At 28.9% G+C, this 25558-nt stretch overlaps 1 protein-coding gene across 3 annotated transcripts; it reads left to right on the top strand.

The window, feature by feature from the left end:
- The first annotated feature begins 201 nt into the window (after positions 1 to 201).
- LOC116774662 (sodium-independent sulfate anion transporter-like) lies at positions 202 to 23919 on the top strand. 3 transcript variants are annotated; one of them, XM_061521296.1, is made up of 12 exons: positions 202 to 223; positions 5593 to 5767; positions 6851 to 7046; positions 7136 to 7356; positions 10511 to 10682; positions 13109 to 13273; positions 15653 to 15814; positions 16028 to 16168; positions 20147 to 20292; positions 20375 to 20623; positions 23196 to 23340; positions 23769 to 23919. In XM_061521296.1, the coding sequence occupies exons 2-12, from the start codon at positions 5594 to 5596 to the stop codon at positions 23816 to 23818; spliced, it is 1821 nt and encodes a 606-aa protein (XP_061377280.1). In that variant the 5' UTR covers positions 202 to 223; position 5593; the 3' UTR covers positions 23819 to 23919. The 3 variants fall into 3 exon arrangements, with proteins under 3 accessions (XP_061377280.1, XP_032523271.2, XP_032523280.2); XM_032667380.2 differs by lacking the exon at positions 202 to 223 and adding an exon at positions 400 to 626; XM_032667389.2 differs by lacking the exon at positions 202 to 223 and adding an exon at positions 5247 to 5488.
- Positions 23920 to 25558: the final 1639 nt, after the last annotated feature.

The raw sequence follows: 25558 nt of genomic DNA, 5'->3' as shown, positions 1-25558 counted from the left end.
AGTGTTTAATTTTTTGTAATTTGAAATCTTGATAAACAAAATGTCCAATTAAATTTTTATGTACATACGCGTTGTGGAAGAAGGCCGGCGACAAGATTGAAGGATTTTCCTTAAGTAAATCTAAATTCTACTGGCTTTTAAATTGAATTTAAAATCTTGTCAGATTCCTATTTCGTAATATGTAAATTTCTAAATAAAACCGGCAAGAAGTGTGTGGCTACAGGTAAGTGGTGTTACAACCATAACTTATATTTTTATTATAATATATTACAAGATTTATATAAGCGAAACTTTCCTCATATATAGTCAGCCTTTGATAAAAAACTAATCAAACATGAACAATTTAAAAAACCGTGACGGGAAAATTAAGATGATTACGTTTGTCAATGGTGACAAGCGCGGCAGTTTGCAATAAACCGCTGGTTAATGCGCATGCGCAAGTATTATTTGGTGCTTACATATTTTGAGTGTTTGGAAGTGTTGAAAATGTCTGTATATTGACAACGTCGTGCTTGTTTTCCATGCAATTGTTTGTTTATATAATCTTGTGATAAGTTTAAAAAAAAGAATTTATTGTTAATTTTGAATTTAATTTAAAATATTTCTGATGTCCTGAACTGCAACAGGTGAGTGCATGTTTTTAAAATAAATAAGGTACATTGAACTAAAAAAATTTTGATATAATGAATTTGAATAAATTAAACACGAAGTATTACAGAATATTGATACTTTGCATTATTTAAAATAGAAAACGAATTTAAATTGATAATGTTGAAATTGCCGCCAATACCTCTTCTACCTCAGACGATTTCTTTTATTTTCCAATGGCCCATGTTGAACAGCGAGTGTAAGATTGTCACTACTTTTTAAGGTCAAGGACAACAACGATGAGGTATTTCTTCAATCCATTTATTATGAGATATTTTTACATTATAAGCGGGACTTAAATACTTGGCAACAAAAATGAGATTTCCGTTTTTGATAAGAAGTGTCCTTTAGAAGGTTACCCCATTATACATAATTAATAAAATATTTAAATTAAAAGCTTATTCAAACCAGTCTCCATTAGCTGCAAAACAGACGTTAGTACATTGAGGCCAGTTATCAATAGCATCACGTACTGTTACTACAGGAAAATTTTTCACTGCCAATTTTATGAATTGTTTTGGGTACTCCAATTGTCATGGCGTTTAGAGCAAGCCTTATTATTGACAACTGGTCATAAATAATTATTGAGTAATAGGAAAGCCTATACGGAGCCTTCAGCATAAATTAAGTGACTTTTGTTAAAGTATTGTTCATAAATGTTTTCTGTGATCTCACTTTGGGTACTTCTTAAGAAGCTGTTTTTTTAGTATCATCCTATTTATTTTAAACTGTTAAGAAAAGACCATTGCTTTCTCTTACACTACATTAAGACTCTTGCCTCGTACCTCGTCTTGCGCTTTGTCTGGTATCACAGCTTGCACCTCGCTCGCTCGCAAACTAAAAAATAATATTAGAGATAAGACGCGAGGCGAGCCGCGAGCGAATATTTACACTCTCACCTTGTATTTCGGCTCCTGCCTCGTCTCGCGACTCGTACGCGAGTGGAAACCTACTATTACAGGATGTAGGCCCTAAGACATCTTTAAAAATACGTAATGTGGTTCTAAGTGACACCGTCATGTCCAAAGTTGAAATCTTTTCTTTTCAAACGGTGTTTCTTGAAATTATGCAACTACAACTTTTCGTTTCCTTTTATCAACACAGTGAACAATCGAATAAAAATTAAAGATTTCAAATTCAAAAGAAATATTCTGTTTGTTTTTTATTTTATGAATGGCCATATTATTGGCCAGACGAAGTATTATAATAAGAAAAGTTTCAAGGGCGATTTTAAAAGAATCAGTAGCGTATTATCATTAAAAATTAAAATTTATACAGATGATTAAAATACTTATGAAAATATAATCAAATTAAATATTGGATAAATAAATACTGTAACCATATATATGTACATATATAATAAAATGAACAGCTTGTTATAGTTGTAAATGAAATGAAATGTTCAGGGATTATTTATTATTAAAGTAACATTTTATAGATGCGAATGATTTGATGCTAAATTCATTTCTATATTTTTATTAAACTGTCATACATAACTTTATCATATATTTCTGTCCCAACGTTATTCATTTTGGAATCCGTTCGGCTAACGATTTATAGAAAGCAGTTATATTGTAACTATAAAAGGTTAGTGTATATTTTGTAAGATTGTATTATTATTTCATATTATTTTAGTTTCAATGTGAGCTTTTTAAAGAAAGCATTTTCGGTGTTTCTGTTTATAAAACTTTGTATTGTCTAGATTTAGAAACGAAACACGTTAGATGCTTAGATTTATTGTGCATACTTGTGCTGGACAATACATATATTTTTTAATAATTCTGACATAACGCATACATTGTTTTGTTTCCGTGTTTTTCTAATAAACTAGTTAAAAGATATAGTCATTTCAAAGAGTTATAACCGTGAGTAATAAAACGGTTTTATTCGTTGTTTCATCCATCTATCCATCAGCTTTTAAGGTCTTCGCTGGACGTAATGTTCTCAAGGATGGCCCCATTTAGTCTGGGTTTTAAATCTAGCTGTTTACCTACAGGGTGGGAGGCGATCTTTATATTTTGATGTATTTTTCCGAAGGTATTATTCATAGACAAAATCTTTATATACATATTGAGGTGCTGAAGCTTGTATAAATAAGCTAGCTGGCTTGTATAAATAATTTTATGTTAATTGCTATAATAAATTGTCAATTTGCAATTCATGTCCATTGTGAGTCCCAAAAGTTTAGTTTATTAAATTTAACGCTTCATTTTATCCCTTCAGGTGATAGAATGCTATCATACTTAGCTTGATACATTATGTTTATATATACATACGTCTGGCTTCGCCTAATTTATGTTTCAATTATTTAAAATGATATATTTCAATACAGATTACTAAGCATAATCAACATTAAGGGCAATGATAACTAATAGTTAACATATAATTAAAACGAATGACACAACTTTGTTGCATTTTAATAAACCATTAAAATATATTCTTTCTTTAATTCCTTTTTTTGTTGGAAGGAAATTATTCATTAATTATAAAATACTTTGCTTTAAGTTTCAATTGAGTTGTTATTGGTTTCGTTCTTATCATCTTATTTTAATCGTGACAGTACACAAAAAAAATTTGACCATGACAAAATGTTTGGAAATTTTTCTTAAACATTATTTTCATATATTTAGTAGGGCAACTAAATCATGACGTATAATTATTTTTTAATAATACAGATTAATAATCTACATTTATTAAGTGCAATCTACAGACAAATGTCACTGTTGAACCGATCATAGCGTCTTATAAACTTAAGATTATTGTAAAGTTTTGTAAAAAAAATATCTATTAAAGTAATTTCAAAAGCATCGGTTTAATATCTTGACAACAAATATTGTGAACTATTTGCTTATCTTAACACCGCTCGCATTGTTAGGTGTACCTAAAGGAACAGAATATGTATAAAAGATAGATTTATAAATACGTTACTAGGATAACTATATTGCCAGAGTGTTAGACGTCCGACTATCACTCCATATATCCAACCATCGATACATAATTGCAGGATTGACTATTGAACTATAACAAACGTATTTACAATAAAGATCGTACATATTTGTTCGTGGTTAACCAAAGTCAAACGTGATTGTGAAACATTAAATATGACTACGTATTTCCTACATATAGGTTTTGTTATACAAAAAATTATAACATTCTGTAATTGTATAATCAAAATATTTTTTTTTAAAACATTTTACTCTCTTCTAAATTGTGTGTTATTTATTTATTTAATGTTAGTAAATTATTATTTAAACACACGAGTTAACTCACACAAAAGGGACGTAACCTCCATGATTGGCTACAGATGCCTTTGATGTCAGATTTTTTTACTCGTTTGGCTATAATTGTACGTGAAACATGGAATAAATTTCTGATCAATTCTAACATAAATTTTTGTGAATAGAGAAATAGCTTATACATTTTTATGAACATGAATGTGGGTCAATATTGATTTTTAAATCCTTTCAGTTCAAGACAAATTTCTGTACAATATTTGTAATGCATTAAATATACAATGTATCCGAGTGTATCCTAGTAATTTGTACTAAATGAATGTCAATGCCACGTTTAATGAATTATTAAGTCTGTGAAAACGAGTTTGATGTCTCGTGTTTTCAAAATGCGGCATTGTTAATTATGACATTTTCTTTACTATATATTTTGTTTTTAATGCATGTGGCTTGTAGAGTATGACTAGAAGATAGTGATTAAAATATATTGACCGATTAATATGTTTTATAAACTTTTAAGGATAAGTGAGCAAAAAGAATATTTAATACTAAATTTGATAATTCCATTCTAGTTATTAGAATAGATTTTAAAGAATATTAGATTGATAGTGGTTAGTTTAATGCTTACTTACGTTATAAATGAAAGTTTCTAAGAATATGTGTATGTTTGGTGCTGCTACACGAAAACTATATCTACTGAAGAGATTTTACTAAGTGAATAACTAATATATAGGCTATATATTTTTTTTAATTCCAAGTAATTGTAATGCTGTATGAAGTCAGGGGTCATTGATTACAGATGGCGCTGCGAATTACAATATCTGTTTTATTAAAGTCAGTCACATTCATCAATTATTTATCTCTGAGCACAACTCCGAAGACCATGGGGACGAAGTCATTAATATTAAGTAATTTAATATAAATTAACTTTTTAATTAACACGCAATTATTTTATTATTAAGTATCATTTCTGGGAAGAATATTGCCGCATGTAGTCATATTTTTCGTAACTGACACGTAATTGTTAAATTAAATAAATATATGAAATTGTATAACGTGAAACAAAATCGAAATTTTGTAATTTATAAGTTAAAAATTTAGTGTTAATATCAAGGTAAAGCCCATTAATACAATCAAGTAAAAGCTATTAGAATAAGTTACTTATGGTTAATAGAATATAAAGTGATAAATCATAACACTCAATACAACTCGATCGTATAACAAATTTTGAAATGCGAATAAAATTCGATACGTCACGCATACCTGTCGTAATAATGGAAGAAATACATAAAAAAATATTATTATCGCATAGCGTTTTCAGAATCTGCATCTTATTTTCTCGATGCAGTAAAAAAAATTGAATTGTTATTTATTTGAGATTATTGTATAAAGTTGTATTTTAGCTCGGACCAACGATTGCAGGGGATTTAGAAATGTTTTATAGCCTCATGCGGCACTTGGGTTTATTTCCGAAATAAAATTTCTCTTTTCTCATGTTCACAGTTAAATTTCTATCAACATTCATCTAGGTGCTTCGGAAACCAACGGATATCACATTAAATATAGACGAATAAACAAACGCTTCAATATTATATAATCAACTCGTAACTGTACATAATGTTTATAAATACAAATGAATATATTACATTTTAGTATTTATATCCATAAAAACTTTTATTTATACTTAAAGTATAGTTTTCACTTTATATTACAGGATGATGAAAATAGATCTCCGGAGACTGGTAGGGCGGGTTTTCCCCATAGTTCAATGGTCGAGGTTATATGACGTGAACACCGCTGTAGGGGACCTCATAGCGGGGATTACCATCGCCCTAACTCTCATACCGCAGTCTATTGCATATGCTTCGTTAGCTGGATTCGAACCTCAGGTGAGGATAGATATGTTTTTAGACTGTGGTCTTTTTTTTTTTGTTGCATTCATGTTTAGATCAAAGTCACTCAAAGTCGACATGACGCAAAAAATAATTGCAGCATTTATGTTAAAGTAATTATTATATCTTAAAATTAAGTTCACAAATTGTTGTGATCATTCGTTTACGTGACTTTTATTTTTCTTTATCGAGAAATGATACAAGATAAATATTTTATGAAAAAAACATAGATTTGGAATTAAATGTGTGTATAAATTAAAACAGATCTGATGCATATCGACATATTCATTGATTCGTCACAATTTTTTTTTGTCCTTTCATAAATATTAGTACTTATTTCGTCAGTTACATTAGCGATACAGATGAAAAAGTTTCACAAAATACTATTGTTCGCTGTAGATAGTTCTCAGTATCATGATACCCAAACTATACATTTTCCATTAAAAACAAAACGTTAACTTAAATACTGTAAAGTAGAAACTTTTAACTTCTATAAAAGCTGAATCACTAAGTTGCAGTTCGTCTAATGGATTTTTATCAAGCGTGTAGAGACTGACTTGTGGAATACAGGAAAGTTGTTTTACCCCTTCTGCTCTTGTTAGCTTTTCCTTGGCAGTTTTATAAAGAAAAAATAACCAAATAAAGCGTTTCCAAATGGAAATGTTTGAGTTTAGCGGACATTCATGTTGGAAAGTTTTTTAAATTTTATACTTTGGTAGGATTTTTTTTAGTAACTCTGCTGCGCTTAAATTATATAAAAGTTGTGCTTTATTTTGATTGATATCTTTTTTTTTATTTGACCTTGTATGAAATAATTTCACAGTAGAGAGTTTTGTAAGATCTCTTTGTTTTTTTTTTGTGGGCAAGAGCAATAATCTGACTTGACGTTATATGTAATGAATGATATTTTGATGTACCAAGGCTCATAGCTACTAAAAACTCTTGTTCAATAGAATAGTTGATTGCTTGACACACAAGTCATGTTTATGATAGTATCTGTTGATTAATAATAATATTTTTTAAGTAAAAAATTGGGAAAAAAAATGAATATATTTTATGTATGTATATACTTTTTGTTAGTATGGCCTGTACGCGTCATTTGCTGGTGGGTTCGTATACGCGTTACTGGGCACCTGTCCACAGATCAATATAGGGCCAACAGCCCTACTTTCCCTTCTCACATTCACTTACACAAACGGGACGAACCCTGACTTCGCTATTCTTCTCTGCTTCATCGGTGGCATCATTCAATTGATAGCTGGTGTAATCCAATTAGGTAAGATTATTAAATTTCTATTTTTTTAAAAAAATGAATTTAGTTTGCAGAAGTATGATTAAAATACAAAACATGAGTTTCCCTTTCAGGTTTTCTTGTGGAATTTGTATCACTACCAGTCGTTTCTGGGTTCACATCAGCTGCAGCTATAACTATAGCGTCTTCACAAATAAAAGGTCTTTTAGGTTTGAAATTTAAAGCAGAGAATTTCATTTCAACGTGGCGAGGAGTTTTACATCATATTGGTGAAACGAAGCTAGAAGACTCGCTGCTTGGACTCTCTTGCTGTATTGTACTTATGGGAATGAAGGTCAGTGTATACTGGTATATCTATTTGTAATCACAAGTTAAATCGGTAAACTTCGCTGTTAAAAGTTCAATGTCAATCAAATTGTAGATATAACGTGTTTTGCAACTTTTTTATATCACTTTAAATGTAAACGAATAAACATGGGCATTACCAGCTGTACGTGAACAAATATGAACTATGGCAAATATCATTCTCCGAATCGAATCTTATTTGGTTTAATTTAGCAGTTATTTATAAACTCATAGTGAATTTTTGTTTGTCACAACTTTTTGTAGTATAAAGATGTTAATCACTTAAGTAACGTAACCTTGAAGAAAGGTTGTAAGAGAGATTATGTGATGGCAAGATCTGAGATAGCTAACAACTCATTACCGGGTTATTGTTAGCTAAGGGTTTTGAAAATGCATTGTTCTGTGCGGTATGTTCTATGAGGTTAAATGATTTCTATGATTATGTGCAAGCAGTTTTCCTTCAAATTTTAAATATCTGTTGAGTTAATATACCTACAATTTCTATCGGAAAAATATAAAATTTTAAAATTCCACCGAGAAATGCTTGAATGAAATCTTATTATGCACCAGCATGTTCTAAAATTTGATGTTCTCCTTGTTTTCATGAGTTTACACAGTTGCTTTTAGTTGGAACATTGAAGCAGAAAAATAAATTTTAAATTTATTTAAATTCAACGCTACTATTTTTAATGTCGTACAAATCTAATTGTCTAGTTGGATAGCTACCATTCAAATATTTGTTAAACAGTAGAATGGATTATAATAAAAAGCAAATAGCATAAAAATAAAGTCCAATACTACAATACATAATAGAATACAGAGTAACTAACGACACAGAGCTAAGCTCAAATCTCAGCTAATTCCGGAACATATTAAACTCTCTCGGGAAATATAATTGCTTCTATTGTTTGCAGACTAGTTTTACAACTTGTTACTCCTCGATTCGTGCTCCACTTAGTAACCTCTATCTGTGCAGCGAATAAAAAGTAATTGTCCCTGCTCCGTTATTGTTATAACTTTACAACTTTGAATAACAATACTGTTATAGTAGATATAAACTTAATAATAAACAGAATTATTCCCTTCATTGAGCACTGCTCAATGGGTGACAATAGTTTGAATTATCACAAATATTGACGATTGTTTCTCTAAACTAGTTAATTTAATCGTGATTTTTAATTAAGTTTCTATTGCAAGATTACAATATGAAACTATAATTCATGATAAGGGCATGTAACAATAAAAATAGCAGCCGACTTCAAAGTAAAAATATTTAGGTACTTTTAAATTTCGAAAAGTCAAACAAACAAACAGTAGGTTTTAAATATTATTTAGAATTACAGTGCAATAAAAATTTAAGATATTATATTTGTCACTAGCTTTACGTACATATATTTAAATTGGTTACGAAGAAAATATTTGTACTAAATTAAGTGATTCGTGAACCATCGTTTATGAAGTCGGTTAAAATACATTAATATAAGGTAAATAAAATTCAATCGTCGTAAAGACATCGCCGAGAACAATTTGAGGAAGTAATAGTTAATATTACGTCGTTTGACCTTCAAGACTCGAGTAAATAATTCGTGAGATACGGAAAACCTAGTACATTTTATTATACCTACTGTTCTATATCTTTTGACATTGAATTTAAATATATTAAATAGAATTGGCGATGTTAAAAGTGAAATCATTTTGTTTCAAATAAATAGGTATTAATTTATTCATGACGTTAATTTGGCGTAAATGTGTTGAAGTGAGAAAATGTACAATTTAAATATAGTTCTCGTAAAAAATACATCCATGTTTTTAGCCAACATTAGGGAAGGATTCAAAAAATATTTCTATGCCTAAATATAATTAATTACATTTGTTACTACACGTTAATAATTACGATATCTATCTATTATAACAGAAATAGTATATTAATTGTAATCAAATTTATTCAGCTATCTAAGATATTTTATAATAATATATATTTTTCTTATAACGTTAATACTCAAATACTTTATATATACAATATATTTTTGTATTATATCAGAAAGAAAATAATCTTATGAATAGGTTTTAGAAATTTAGTTGATAATATGCATGATACATAAAAAAAACAGGTCTTAAGAAAAAATCACCAAAATGACTATGTTGTGATCCTCAAAAGTGCTATTTGATGAGTCTCATACATATTCCGTGAGCCCGCTTCACTATCAAATGTCTGTTAGAAACATAACCTTAAGGATTAATATTAAATGTGAATACCAAAAATATTGCATAAATAACGACATAATCTTTCAATCATTGTTCTTGTAGGTTAAGAAAGTTTTTATAGCTAATATGAGATCATAAATTATGTAAGCACATTGTGCCAGTGTAACAGCTGACCCTGATTGCTATACGATAAACTATACCAACGAATAAGCGATATTCTCTGTGTTCACTGTAATTACGTATAAGTAGCTAGTCTTACCGAGTATGGTAAAAAACCTAGTCAATGTTTATTTGTTACTGATATATTATGCATTAATTATATTTACATATATATAATAATTCCTAAAGAATTGCTCGAATTGTAAGATTTTAGACATCGAAGGAAAAAGACGATGACAGAAACTTAGTCTATAAGAAACATTGTCAAGATTAAGGATGGACAGATTAATTTAAGCTCGTCTTTCTATGTCTCACTTATATTATCACGTGTGTTCTATTAAGTTCACTATATTTTTTCTCTGATGTATGAATAAATTAAAATTAACATTTAAAAGGAAATTATTATCAATATGACTATTCCAATCTCGGACTTAAGGTATATTAAAGTCACGGTTAAGTTGTTCAATATACTATTTTGATCTATTCGAGTAGGTTTTTCATTTTATATTGGGTTCCTATCTTAAATTCAATAAAATTGTATTAACACATATATTAATAGTATAAGTAAAGTGAATGCGATGAATTTCCGAGAGATGTATAGGAAGTATTTGTTCTTGTGAAATTCATGATTTTAAATAGCTCGTTTCATTTTTCATTAAACCTACATAAATTCCATATCGATCGTTTTCATTGTTTGATTTTTTATGTATAAAAATATATGATGTGCTTCGCTATTATCTTAAAAAATTACAGTTTATGTGAGAGCTGAAAATTTTCAGGCTCTTAAAGATGTTCGTCTCAAAGACAAGGACGAGAAAAGTCGTCGGTCACAGATACTACAGCGATGTTTTTGGTTCGTGGGTGTGGCGAGGAACGCCGTGGTAGTGGTTACAGCTTCCATTATAGCGTTCTTCGTCCACCAGGACAAAGAGGTTCCTCTTATACTCACAGGTAATTAATACAAATTCCTAGGAGCATCACATTAGCATGTAACTCGTGAGTAAAATTAATTTAAGATGAATTATTCTTCATATAAATAAAAGGTTTTGATCAAGTGCTGTTGGTTACAAAAAAAAAAAACTAAATCAGGTAATTTTAAGCTTATACAGGGGATGTTTCATAAGACTTCCAACTATTTCATAGCTATCTTTTCAACTCTTGAAAACACATTGGGAACTCAAGATAATTTTGGTACATACTATAACATTTTTATCAAATTATTTGTGCAAACGGTACAAAGGTGATACTCAAGTTTCACTTTACTTGTGAATTGTATTCGACTAGATTATTTTTAACTTATTTAGTAATTTTACAAATAGTATCACACAATTAAATCATCAACAAAACTATGGCTTAAACCTGCAACTGGCGTAGCATTTTGGAATCCTGCCAACAGAATTGTCGCCTTAATTAATTTAGTATTCTATAGAACTGATTGTAAAATAAATGCACTTTAAGTAATGTGTAAAACTTTGAAAAGGAAAATCATTCTCCATAGATATAAGAGATTAAAAAAGCAAATATAATTTTAATGTTCCTATAAATTATTAAAACTATTACAGCCGCCATTTACTTTAACATTCTGAATGTAAACGAATTTCTTCCTCATTAAATGAATTGAAGAGAAAGCGGATTATATAATTACGTAATTACCATTAAATTCCGTCAAAGGATGCAGTCTATTGATAAAACTGTGAAACATCCGCAATCTTGAAACTCGTTTATTTTGTAATTTTATTTAGTAACTAGTTATTTCCTGCGATTTCGTTGGAATTTAAATATTATTTTATGACATCTGCTAAGATAGTTCGCTACAAGCATGACGAACAAAATCGTACATTACTTCATACTTTAATAGGATATATTTTTTTTACTTTGTGTTTTATTAATATGCACGGAGACAGATTTTTCAAGATAATATTATACTGAAGTTTTTTTTTTATATGAACTAAAAGTAGCCTCGACACTAATGTGAAGTAAAAATAATAATAACAATATACAATAGAAATGAATTCCGAGTACAACATCTCATATAATATACCGTTATTGTACTATTCTCATTGTTTATATGCGAGGTACAATATTAAAGCGTTACACTCATATTATTTCATAATCTCAGGGTTCAGACTGTTATGAATTAAATAGTCTCGGTTTTAATATTCTATTTTTTGTACCATTATAAGTGGAAAATTATAAGCCTTTTGTTATTAGAGATGACAGTAATTTACTTTCTACGTGAGAATAATATGTATATGAATGTTTAAATATATCCGTGTCAGTGAGCTCAACGGCAAAAGTTTAAACAATATAATGTGAAACACGAAGTTAAATCGAAAACAGATATTAATATGTTTGTAAATATATCATTTAACGATAATTCATAGTTTTCACATTAAAGTTAAACTAACGAGGTTCACAATTTATGCTGTTCACGTTTAGTGAGGCAGTTAATATCAGAACGTGTACGCTAAAGACCAACACCGACGTGCACCAGAACAAGAATTAATCAAGTCATTTCTATATTCCCCAACGGCAATTACTATACAATATATAAAAGTTGTACTGCACTGTAGTGAACGAGAGCTTGAAATTAAGATAGTTAGAATACATATGTTTGGAGATTTGATAATAGAGGTACCTAAAATCATTGGACAGTTTCTCTCCCTTGGCGACACGGCATGTCTAGCAACTCACTAAGCCATCGTTGCTAAGCTTATTCCGGGTAGGACTTACGATATCCGGGGGGATTCTCCTCGTATAAAATTGTAAAAAAAGATCGGCGTTAAAGCTAATATGAGTGGAAATTGAGAATATATTCTATTAATAAAGTTAAATAATTTATTTGTAACAGTACGAATTCCAACACTTTTTTTAAATAACTTTTGCAAAGCTATGTGTTAGAGGGATAAATATACATTTGATTACGTCCGTACAAATAAGATAAATACTCACAAAAATTTACAAAGAGTAATTGTTATTTATAAAATGTATTTAACTACTGCGATACAGCTTAAAGCTTTTAACATCCGACACAAAAATAATGGACTGCATTTCCGCCTGAACGTCTTTCTACTAGAAATTTATAAGCATACATTAAATAATTTATTTGTTTTGATTAATGTTATATGACAGTAAGTGTAAGAAAACTTACTGGAGCTAATTAAAACCGCAGCGAAATGTATAATTTAGTTTGCGAACAAGGAGGCCATTTATTAAGTCTGAAGACAATCTGAAATAAATAACGTGGAATGAGCAAACAAAGTTACGAATCTGTGTACGCTAAATTATCATGAATAAGTGAATTTAATATGAATTTAATCTATTTGTAAATCCATGTCTTCATATTGATTGTAAGCTAAAAGCATCTATTATTGCAGGTGATATAACTCCAGGTCTACCAATTCCAAAGCTGCCACCTTTTAAATCGATGGAAGGTAATTCGACAATTACTACTGGTGAGATGTTATCTCACTTGGGCTCAGGACTGCTAGTTGTACCCCTAGTCGGAGTGATATCCAATGTTGCCATCGCCAAAGCCTTTTGTGAGTATTGTTTTTAAAGAAATAAAAATAATTTTATGCTTATAATATAGCATTACATTTTCTATTTTAAAAATGTTTATAATAAAAACAAAGCTCCCAAAAAAAATCTTTATGTAATAAATGCGTTAAATTTTATTGAGTTAATTGTATCAGTGAGCCAAAGTTCTCGATTGTTAAACAAGTCAATTCTTAATGCCATTCTATTTTAAAATCAAATTCATATATTCATTTAACATCAATGAATATTTAATTCACCTTAAAAAGGTAAAACTTCTTTTAATCATAGTAGTTGTAAATCCTCTAGCTTTATTTAATGTAAGGCACACGAATGCTGTAAACGTTGGAACGACTTGAGTGGTCTTCGGTTATGCTTACTAATTAACGACCGTAATGACTCCGTCTACAGAATTGTTTTAATCAGATGAATTTAGCTCTTATATGTCAATAATAGGGTTTAATTTTGGGTGTTGTTAATTGACTGGGGGTGGCTAAACCTTCTAATGAAGGGTTAACTGCGAGGCATCATTAGTGTTTTAGTTGGGATGAATTGAATTCATTTTACATGAGTAGGATTTTTTTGTTGATCAAACTGGGTGTGAAGTTTGTCAGTTATATTAGTCTTTTCATAGTGATGATGACGTAAATTGTTTTATCCGGTCCCATTGCGCCGTCCAATACCCAGTAACGCTGCAAAGCCAATAGGACTGACAGCTACATTCAAGTCGAAACAAAAAATCCTTTGGACCCTGGTCACGATTACTAGAATTCAGAAACATATTCCTATATACATAGTTCACATAAATTATTTTTATATAAATATATTTAAAAATCTACTAACATATACTAGAGATGTACCTATGTTTTTTTATATTGTGTCATATTTTTGGTTTCAAATAATAATTCAAATAACATTTCTTAAAAATTAAATCTAATTTCGTCTTATTAATGTCTGACCAACTTATGATGTATCGGTTGGTGATTGATTAAAATTTCGCCCTCAACCAAGGACAACTTTGATATATTGAGTACGGAAATTGAACCTCGGTGACTTTAAATCTTGAGTTTGTAGTCTTAATCCTCTTGGCACGACTTGAATTTTATTTTCTCAGTTTATTATCTTTATTACTGTTTATTTAATAATTTGTATATAAAGTTTTGTTTGATCCAATGAAAGTAAATGGGAAGGTTAATTTTTATGGATGCCATTAAAAGATATAGATGAATTATATTTACATTATAACCAGACATTTTGATTGTCAAATCCGTTTTGTTTATAGGAAGTTGTAACCGGCCAAGAGTTGATAATTAAAAGGTTGAATCAGAAACTTTACTATAGTATTTTATTCTTAAATATACATATTCAATTTTTATCCATTAATTTGGTAGATATCAAAAAATATTAGCATAAAGTTTTTCCCTTCTAGGAATCGTTTAAAACATTTAAAAGTTCAATTTAATGTAATTTAAGTATATCATAAATACGGTAAACCAGACTAATTTTCCGTTTACATTTCATTATATTATGAAAATTTATTAAATACGTAATATATGTCCATATTAGAATCTATATTAATGTCTTTATTCACATTTTGTGAAACTATCTTCAATGTTTTAATTCTCATACACTTTTTATTTAATATGTTATCTGAAATCGACGAAATAAGTCGTTTATTTTGTAAACAGGTGATAAAATGTCCTTAAGTGAATTAAAATTTAATAGTTCCATTCGTATTCTTAAAAAAGGAATTTTTAAAAAAGGAAACGACATAATTATAGAACTATTATACCGTTTTGTTAGCTTTCAAAAGGTAGTGCGATGAGAATAAATGCATACAAAAAAACCTGAAACAAATAACTGAAGCAAATTAAATACAACAGTTGCCATTAAAAACGCCCTGGAGCGTCCACGTGTTAACTTAATTACGATGAAAAAATGTTTTATTCGAATACGAAGTATACTGTCATGAAAATAAGTTTTGAAATGTCTATTTGGATTTCGCTATATCAAGTTTGCTGAATGAGAATAACTAAATACCGGACGAAGTTTTACAATATTTGACTTAGCTATCTCAATTTAAGCCTGCAGATGGGTTGAAATTTTTTTTTGTTTATGATAGAGATTTTGTTTTTAAAACAGAAACTTGATTTAAACACTTATAACATCGTAGTTTTTTATTGTGTACAGATGAGATCTTTATTTGTAAATTCTTTCATATATTGTATGTACCTTGTATCTTAATAGCTTACACTTTTTAATATTGGGATGACTTTAAGATATGACGTATGTATTTGATTTAATATAGTAAATGATTAAAAAATATATCTTAAGATAATTCTAAATATATATATATATATATATTGAAATGTCGTATGTTGCAGCTAAAGGTAAGACATTGGACGCTACGCAAGAGATAGTGTCACTCGGGGCTTGCAACATTATAGGCTCTTTCTTCCGCTCATTTCCCGTGAACGGTTCGTTTACGAGGAGTGCTGTAAGTGATGCGTCAGGGGTTAGAACCCCCGCGGCAGGATTTTATACTGGTAACCAAAATATATTTATTATATATACATTTAGTTAGAACATATAATAACAGTTTGGAATGAACGAAATTTTCAGAAAAGGATTTTTTTACTTTCAATCAAAAAGAAAACCATTTTGTATTCTTTTTATCTGAAGAGCTTTATTCATATTGAATTTTTAACTATAATTTCGTCCTATGCCTTTATCTTGATGTAACACATATTATATTACAGGTATAATCGTATTACTAACTCTGGGTGTGCTGACCCCCTACTTCTATTTCATACCTCGCTCCGCCCTCTCAGCGGTCATCGTGTGCGCTGTTCTTTATATGGTTGATATTAGTGTTATTGGAACCCTATGGAGGACAAACAGTGAGTATAAGAATAAAAAACGCCGGTTTCCTCTAACTGAGATATCGGTCGTTCTTCACTATGTAAAACGTTAATAATAATAGTAAAAATATGTCTATTAATATTTAATTGAATATAAAATTTAAATGCATTTTGACAATAGCAAGTTATTTCTTAATAAGGAACATAATCATTTGTATGAATATCTTATTTTCCTTTGAAAAGTTACTACGAAAAGATAAGTTTATAAATTGCAATACATTTCTTTGTGTAAAAACTTCCGAGCAATTGGTTTCAAATATTTAGTTTTTATAGAAAGATAACTGTAACTCAAAACTCTATCTCCTTTTAAAATCTTTCATAAATTATTGTTCAGTGTCTGATCATAAAATTGGTAATGCTCGAAGCTGGGAAAGTAAATAGGAAAGTTTGTATGCTCGATTTAATAGCTTTTACAGAATGTTTCAGTGAACTATTTCTGTAGGTTTAGTAAGATACTAGTATGTGTTATAAAAATAAAATTATTATATTTAATTTCGAGAATAATTTATTCTTAAATCAAATTATTTGTTATTAAATATTTTTATAGAAAGTTTAAAAGTTTTTAATTCCTTAAGTGTTGGTGTTTGATATAAGTTTATGAATTATGATTATTTAAGTAGGCGTTTTAAAACAAAATTCATCATTGTGCAATACATAATGAATTATAGGAAAAATACATAATATTTATCCGTCCAAATGGCGATTTTATTGTCATTTAATTTTAGAATGTATATAAATTTATACAAAAGCCATCTACATAATTTCAAATAGAGCCTTAAATCTGTTATCATTACAAAGCTTTATATTTTTTTTGTGAACTATATTTGGAATTCATCCGGAAACCTGACATGTAGCATAACAAACGGTTTTAGAAACTCATCAGCATATTCATGTATTTTCTATATTTTTCGCTTTCACGTCGTAACTGAAATACATTTTTTTTCCCGTCATAATGCATGAAACGACCACAAACGGCATACTGAAACAGACTAAAAACTAATTAGGATAGAAAAACTCTTTTCGAATGTAACATGTGCGTTCAATTAAATGAACTTTATCGAGCCATGCATATGTCAAGAGTAATTGTGATAGCTTTTGTTATATCCAACAGACGACGAAATCATGGAACAATACAGTGCCTACACTTATTACCGTTTTTCCGTTAAAATTGGTTTCCATCTAGTTTAATTTTATTTTCCATTTCCAACTGACAAAATTTGCTTTATATGGTTCCTATAATTTAGACATAACAAAAGATGAAATTTTAAATAAAGACTAAGAGTTTAATAAATTAAAACGTTATCTTATACTTTACATACAGATAAAGATAGTCTCATTTAAATCTTTATGTGCCATCCCGTTCAAGCGTGATTCACTGACAAATTATCATAATTAGGCAGATCTTGAGCCAAGATCTATTATATTCTTCTCAATATATATTTTGTTAGATTTTATGTTCTGGAAAGTTTCATCGATATATTTTTCAGCGATATATTTTTCTGAAAAATCGATTCTTTTCAAACCGATTTTTGATGGCTTAAAGAATCGTAAAATATTTTTAGGATAAATTGTAAACCATTTTTTGGGTTAAACAATAATGCGTATCATTTAATGTAAGTACATTAGAAATCTAAATATTCGAAATCACAAATTAAGATCGATCCCGTTTTTATGTTTAAAAATGTATACATTGCTAAGGACAGTTTTTCTAACATTTATTTGAGTTTTGGCTTTATGATCCAGTCGCATACTATGTATGTAAATATTCTTTATACAAATATTACACGAGATGAGTAGATTGTTTGTTTCCATTTACTGCAGTTATATCAACTGCAATCAATTTTGGTACTTTGATGGTATAATTAAAGACAAAGTCTATATATTTATGAATTTGCATAATAATGTGAATCTAATATTTGTCCTGTTGTTAATACAATAATTTTAATAAGAATAAATAAACATCATTATCAGTTTAGGCAGTCAATATAATGAATTAAAAAGTATAAATGAAAAAAAAAATCGACTATGGATTTAGGATTAGCTCAGAAATAAACAAAGAGATTGTAATGTTGATTCTGTTATTTTACAAGTTTCAAAATTTCCATAACTGCTTAATAATACAATATAATTCAAGTTTATGGGAAAAGTTAGTTTCCAAAATATAAAATGTAGCTCTGTGCCAAGACACGAGAGCTCTTAAAAATTTAAAGCGCCATTAGGATATAGATACACAAAGAAAATTTTGTATTATCTTTTTATGATTATTATGAGATAATAAATAATTTTGAATATAACCATTATCTTGTTATACGTAACATTATTTATAGACTCTATATTGGGATGTCCGTTTTCCGGATTTTTTGTTATATTTACGAAAAGACATAGATTAAATCCCAAACATGAAAATTCAGTTCGTTCGTATAATTTGAATACATATTTCATTATTATTTTTTTCAATTTAATATTTTTTTCCAATAGTTATCTTCAAACAAGACACGAAGAAATACTTTTATTCTGAATCAAAAGAAAACGGAATTGGTTTTTAAATCATTATATTTTATATTTGTTATGGCCAAAAGGGTTAATTTAAATAAAATTAATCTATATTTCAAACCCATTATACCAAACATCTAGAAAATGTATGTAGATAACTTGGAGTGATGTAATCCTTTTCAAATATTTCGCAGCTACTCTTTCTTCCTAAGATGTATTGAAGGATTTTCTTCTTAAGATGTATGTAGTTCTTGATCTTCAATGGCATCAGTCAACCGAAAGAGACATGAGTGATGACTATATTCCTATAAAAACAAGAAACACTTGCTTTACAAATCCATTCACTAAGTTTTTGTCCGATTCTAAGCAGAAAATATACATCCCATAACCGAAAATCGCTGTACATGTTTATATTTTTATAAGACCTAAAATTCAAATTAGGGTTGGCAGAGAGCGGAAAACAAAGTCCATTTACTCTTTGATTTGAAAAGATAACATCATTGCGCGTTCGGTTTGCGTCACACAGTTTCATACGCTCGGAGCTCAATCACGAGCCTTTGTAAGGTTTTTCAGAATTCAATACGATTTTTGTTTTATAAAATCTCTTTGGCTTTGTCAAGACGTTTTCCCTTACATTCTTTGTTCTTCATTCTTCATCTAATGTTCAAAGTTGTACGTCGAAACCAAATTAAATGACTATCAATCAGCTATTGATAAATGTTTCGTTTTATCCTTTTTTTATTTACTTATTATCTGATTTTTCCGTTATATGTACATAGGAATTCTTATTTTTATTTGTTACTGGACTTTTCGATAACTTTGAAGTCGCCGTGTAAACTTTAGGACGAAATAAAAGTTTCTGCTGGTTATTCTTGCGATTTTCTATCTACCTCCAACGATTTATTACTTCTATCTTGTATTTTTCCGCACACATAATATGTTCATTGTGGTCGTTGGTGTGGTATGTAATACTTTTGAGGATATTCCGGGTGTTAAATAATTGGAAACTGTTTTTTTACTAAAATAAGGTTTTTTTAAAATTTTTAAGCCTCATAAATAAATATCTCCTCACATTCGATCTGAGTTTTATTGAAGAGTATATAAGGGATTGACTTGGAAAGGTATACTTGGCTACTTTATGTTCATATACTGCGGACTTCCACACTCGTATAATTTTAATGCAAGACGACTTACTGTAAAACTTCAAGATTTTATGTTAATGTATTCAGAGCTCTATCCAGAACAATATTTGAAAATATTAAGAAAGCGTTTCTGACGGACATAGATAAGCAATAAATGACAAGAATTTTTTTTTCACGTTCCTAAGATTACGGTTACTACAAAGTTATTAAAAGAATGGGTAAAAAATTATACATATATATAAGTATACGTGTCTTGCATAAGATAACATTGTTTTACCTGAGATAAAGTCATAAAAAACCTCTTAAATCATTATCATTTCAGGACTTGATTTGATACCACTATTCGGTACATTCCTAAGCTGTCTAGTGTTTGGTGTTGAGTTGGGTTTGGGCTGTGGAGTCGTGATTGACGTTCTGCTTCTATTGTACTACAATTCAAGACCGCAGTTAAATATTAAATTTGTCAATGTGAGTCGACAACACTACATTAAATTATTTCTTCTCATTATATTCTTCTCCATAAATTGTAAATGTATAATTTAATTTTCAGGACGACAATCTTCCACCCCATTACTCCGTAGAACCAGTAGGTAGTTTGAATTTCGCTAGTGCTGAGAAGGTTCGTTTAACTTTGACCGCTTTAAAGAAATCGAATGAACTGACTGATATCCGGCTAGATAATAATTTACGAGTTATAAACGATGGGGTCAGCAATACAAGTGAATCAAGACCGCGGGCTGGTAATGTATTGGTGGTACATTGTAATTCACTGGTCAGACTGGACTACACATTTTTACAGGTATGTACGTACATGATATTTAAAAATTATTATTAAAATTAAATTATCATCAGCTTATTTCGTACTTGAAACGAGTTGGGACACTATAGCTCGATTGACAAAGATAAAGAGATGTAATTTCCCGAATTTCTCAAGTTCAAAATCTAGTCAATATTTGTTAACCGTATGAAACTTTTATTATATTTTATTTTATTTAAAAAATATTTCTTAATTATTCAAGTGCTTGTTATTTAAATAGCGTAACTTTATTCTTAATTGATATTTATTGTGTTTCATCCTTAAATAGTTTATTTTAAAATTCTCAAATGAGAAATAAACATATGATTAAAATATACATCCTACATGAGATTTTTGTAAGCGAAGGAAAAAAATTTCGACTTGATTACGCATGTAGATGTTATCACTAAAAATAAGTAGGTTTATCTAATATATTCATAAGAGAAAAAAAAAATAAACGGTTCCTTTCCTAAAAGTCGTTCCATTGTTGCGGGATTTGAACAAAACCGTGTGTTGTAAAACTTTCCGTTATTAATTTACATAATCAGATAGAAAAAAAATATATAAAAAGTGATCACTATAAAGTTCACAAAAATGAAGTGAACTAATATTCTTTTTTAAATTGAAAAACGTTTCCGTTACTTTGGATGTACTATAATTATATTATATTACGTAATTCAATTCAGATAAAATATGTTCTAAAAAAAAATATTTCTTCTTTTAATATCAAATGAAACCTCTCATTTTGAAACCAATTGATATCAATGTGTGTGCCGTTCGGTTCCGCCGTTAAATAGATTACTGCTAAGTCGAAACAGGTAAAAGCCAAAATGTAACGTAATATAATTATATCATACGTGAGATAAATCCGAAAAGTGTTTTTAACGAATTCTGACGTTGTCACAATATATTCTTAATAATCTTGTAATTTTTTTTTTTATTGCGTAGTGAAATATAGTTATTGTGATTTTTAAAAGATAGGTGTAACACTTGATTGGTCCATGCATGTACAGTTGGTAAAGTTACCCTTGGTTAACGCGAATATCAAAAATACATTTAAAAAATTATGCCGTTAATTAAGTAAAATTTACTAACATAAATATATGCGTAGAGATTTCTCAAACTTTACTTACATTTCATCATTACATACATTTGAAGTGAAGTTAGATAAAATATTACTTTTAACATTACTTTTTACAAATTCAATATTTAAATTAAGTTGATATAACTAGCTGCAGTTTGTTATTTGTTTAATATACTCATTCGAATGAAAGGGATACATTATATAATTGGTCGTTATTATAAAATAGCGTAAAGTTGAAGTAATTACTCTGCCACAAATTGAATATGAAAAAGTAAATATCGAATTTTAAACCTAATGTAAACGGTACTCAATATTCACTAGCACAAGCCACTTTGTTGATTTTACCTTTAAAATACACAAGACCTTTTATTAATGGTAATAATGGTTCATGTTATGAAACATGAGATATTTTCCCTACACAAAAGAATAGCTGCGAGTAATGGGTTTCACTACAGTTTTATGATAAAGCCTCATTTGATATAATGATGTTGTTTTAATGTTACATTATTTAATATAAAATATAAGTTTAATGTCATGGAATGAATATTTATAAAGCATTTGGAAGTAATGAGACGTTTCTGTTTGGTTTTTAATAAAGTATTAATATAGATCAACATTTTATAAATAAATATTTATCTTCCGGGGTTTTAACGGAGTAGTTTATCGTTAATGAATAGGAGAATGCGAATATTTTTTCTTCCCCGTTGCAAAACTTCTTTAAATATTATAACATACGTGCGTTTTTTTTTCTTGTCAACGAGTTTACCTACTCAAAGGCTCTTTAATTTGAAATATACTGGCAGTGTAAAATAATTTAAACTTTAGGATTATATACATGTCATCGCCGCTATCTTAAGCAACTGAATTGGTCTTGCATTCTTTTAATAAAGAGCACCAGACCAGACGTCAGCTGTCAACAATATTTAAATATCGCTAAAGCTAGTTTAAAGTTGTGGGGTGTATTTCTGTAAGCCACGTCGACCACTTCTGCATGTGGAAGGAGATTTTTTGGTCTCCTAAGCCAACGAGAGGGTGAATTCACAAAGCAAATTGTTTATATTAAATACATTGATGATCTATGTTCCGCACAACGATAGTACTCTAGTGTGATAGATAGCCTGTGTACGAGTTGATAATAATTTAATACTACGATCCCATAATCACAATATGACAGACATATATTAACATATAATTGATAACTGTTGTCCATTTTGAATTGCTGTATCTATTTTTTTTAAGAAATGGAACGTTATTTACACATATTTTAATCTTTTTTTTTGTTATCCGTATGTTCCATATTTGAAATGTCTGTTTGTGTGAAATATAATTTTCCTTTACATACGTTTATATTCTAATATTTTCCTTGTCTACGGGACTATAGCCTTTGTATTGGATTCCACTTGGCATACACAATTAGAATGATTACGACGTGAGCTGATAAGGGTTCTTTTAAATTTAAGAAACACATATAATTGTAATTATTATTTCCAGAGCCTCAGTATGCTGGTAAGCGAATGGTCTCTCCATGGTCACATAGTATGGTGTGACGCCAGCCCGCGTATACAAGAACAGCTTAATAACATGTTACATGACGTCAAATTCTGTGATATTCAGTCACTATCTGTGGTACTGTTAGGTGAGAAATATGCTTTCTTAAAGTGAAAGAATTACATACAATATTACAAATATATGCATATTAATTCAAAGAGTAAAAGAAATGAATTTATAAAAAAACTTGTAAGGTATATAATTTGCTTGTTGGATTTTTTTTTTAATTTTTTGAATCACACTCAGTTTTTATGTTTTTTTTTTTAAGATCGAAATGGACTAACGAGAAAAAAATTGATGGTTAGCATCTATTGTAGTCCATTTAATTCTGCCGCTTAAAGGTGCAGGTGTTGTGTTAATTATTTTTTGCAGGAAATTTATTTCTAAATAAGAATTTGTACACTACCAGTAGTTTCAACCTACGATTTATATATGTTTTTCATTTCAAAGCCAAAAAAATTAAAAAATAAATAAACAAAGACTGAAACCAGTGAACAGTATTTTTTTTTGTTTCAGATTTAACAATGGCAGCACAAACAGGTCATTCCAGTGATACAAGACTTTAATTTGTTTTTTATTATTTATTTGATACTTATATAATATTTTTTTTATTATTGACTTGGAAGTTTTACCTTAAGATGTAAATATTAAAGTGTTTAATTTATAATTTCGTATTTCATTTTATTGGAAGATTCTCGTTCAGTCTAATTTTCAATAATCAATTGTTTTTTTGTTTGTTTCTTTTTATTAGTGTTTTAAAAATAAAAATAAAATATTAATTATAGTCCACTAATATTGGACACAAAGACTTATAGCCCTAAGAGATTAAACGCCGTACATATTTTTAGTCGTATCTCAATAAATATTACGAAATAAAAGTTAAAAGCAACAAAGATTTTAAAAATTTGTTTTATGAAATGTATTGAACGCGGTTTGAAACATTTTATAATGTTATATTTCTAAATATCAACAAATATTTCTAAACACAACTCAAACATTTTACTGAACTATCCAAACCAAACCTAAATATCAATAAACTCTGATACACAATCGGAAATACAAATAAGCTGAGTCCGGTTTATTGAAATTCTATTGTGTATGAAAGAGTCAAGCTTCAAATATGTGTAAAATACGATTCCGCTACATAGAATTAAAAGAAACTCAATAAAAACCACACAAATAAGATGATTTTCTCAAAATCAATTACCTCTTTCAATAAAATCGACCTTATCATATTATGTTTGAAATAATATATTCTGGACACAGAAGATTAAGAACAAAAAACATTTTTATTATATTATGATTTGCTCAATTGAATCATAACTATTACTTAAAAACGAATACATTCAAATTATTGCAATAAAAGTACAAAGCTTAAAATATAATTTTTAAGACAAATGTCAAATTATTTTGGTTGTGATACTTGCAATAAAATCTGCGCAAGAATATAAGTGCGTAGTTATTATAAGTAAAACCTTGAGGGTATATATCTTATTTAAATCTAGTTTCAAATTAAAACTATTGGAATTAAAGTTACAATCAAAAAGTTATGAGAAAATAAAGCTAACCCATTTAATAGTAAGAATATTCAAACTATTCACTGAATTGTACGAAGGTATGATTTCTATCTATAAATTCTACACAATTCGTGATCGTTACATGGTCCAGTCTAAAAAAATATGTGTTTCTGGAATATGCATTTCTATAAAAATGTGCTCTTAAATTTAAATATTTACTACAAATAATACTTTTACAAGCGATTTTATAGTTTCGATTTCATTCAATCGTTTTTATTTGCCATCATTTTTATTGGTGAAACGTGATTCTAATATCTTTTTTGTAATACATTGTATTCGTAAATACCATTCTTACAGTTTTATGCAGACCAGTTCAAATAAAAGATCGTGGACACAAAAGACAGACAACCGTATACTTAGTCTAATTTGGCACTGTCACGCTATGTCTAGAGCATTAAGAGTTTTTCATTCATAAACATTCGCACGTTACAGCATTAATGTAAGTTATTGATGGAATATGAGGCACGCTTCATATGTGCGACGATACAATTTAGACAGAATGTACTGTTAAAGAAAACTGATTTAGTGTAATGCCTACATATTCGTTAGTAACACTGATATCGTTAAGTAGTACTGATATCGTTAAGAGTCAGAAAGAATGGAACTTATAGTCCCTCCTCTAACCATTATCATTAAATGAAAAATGTGAAGAGAGTTATAAAAAGTATTTTTATTATTTTGAACAGTTTTATAGAAACAACTCTCAGCAAATAGTATCGTTTATTCGAT

This window comes from Danaus plexippus, chromosome 8 (genome assembly GCF_018135715.1).
Source record: "Danaus plexippus chromosome 8, MEX_DaPlex, whole genome shotgun sequence".
In the NCBI taxonomy this organism is placed as follows: domain Eukaryota; kingdom Metazoa; phylum Arthropoda; class Insecta; order Lepidoptera; family Nymphalidae; genus Danaus; species Danaus plexippus.
This window is presented reverse-complemented; position numbering and strand designations above follow the sequence as displayed.

Bases quoted from the DNA above. Each gene is read 5' to 3' on its own strand.
- LOC116774662 (XM_061521296.1), top strand. From the start codon at position 5,594: ATGATGAAAATAGATCTCCGGAGACTGGTAGGGCGGGTTTTCCCCATA. The intron at 7,357-10,510 runs GTCAGTGTATAC...GAAAATTTTCAG, and splicing joins TTGTACTTATGGGAATGAAG to GCTCTTAAAGATGTTCGTCT. The intron at 15,815-16,027 runs GTAACCAAAATA...ATTATATTACAG, and splicing joins CGCGGCAGGATTTTATACTG to GTATAATCGTATTACTAACT.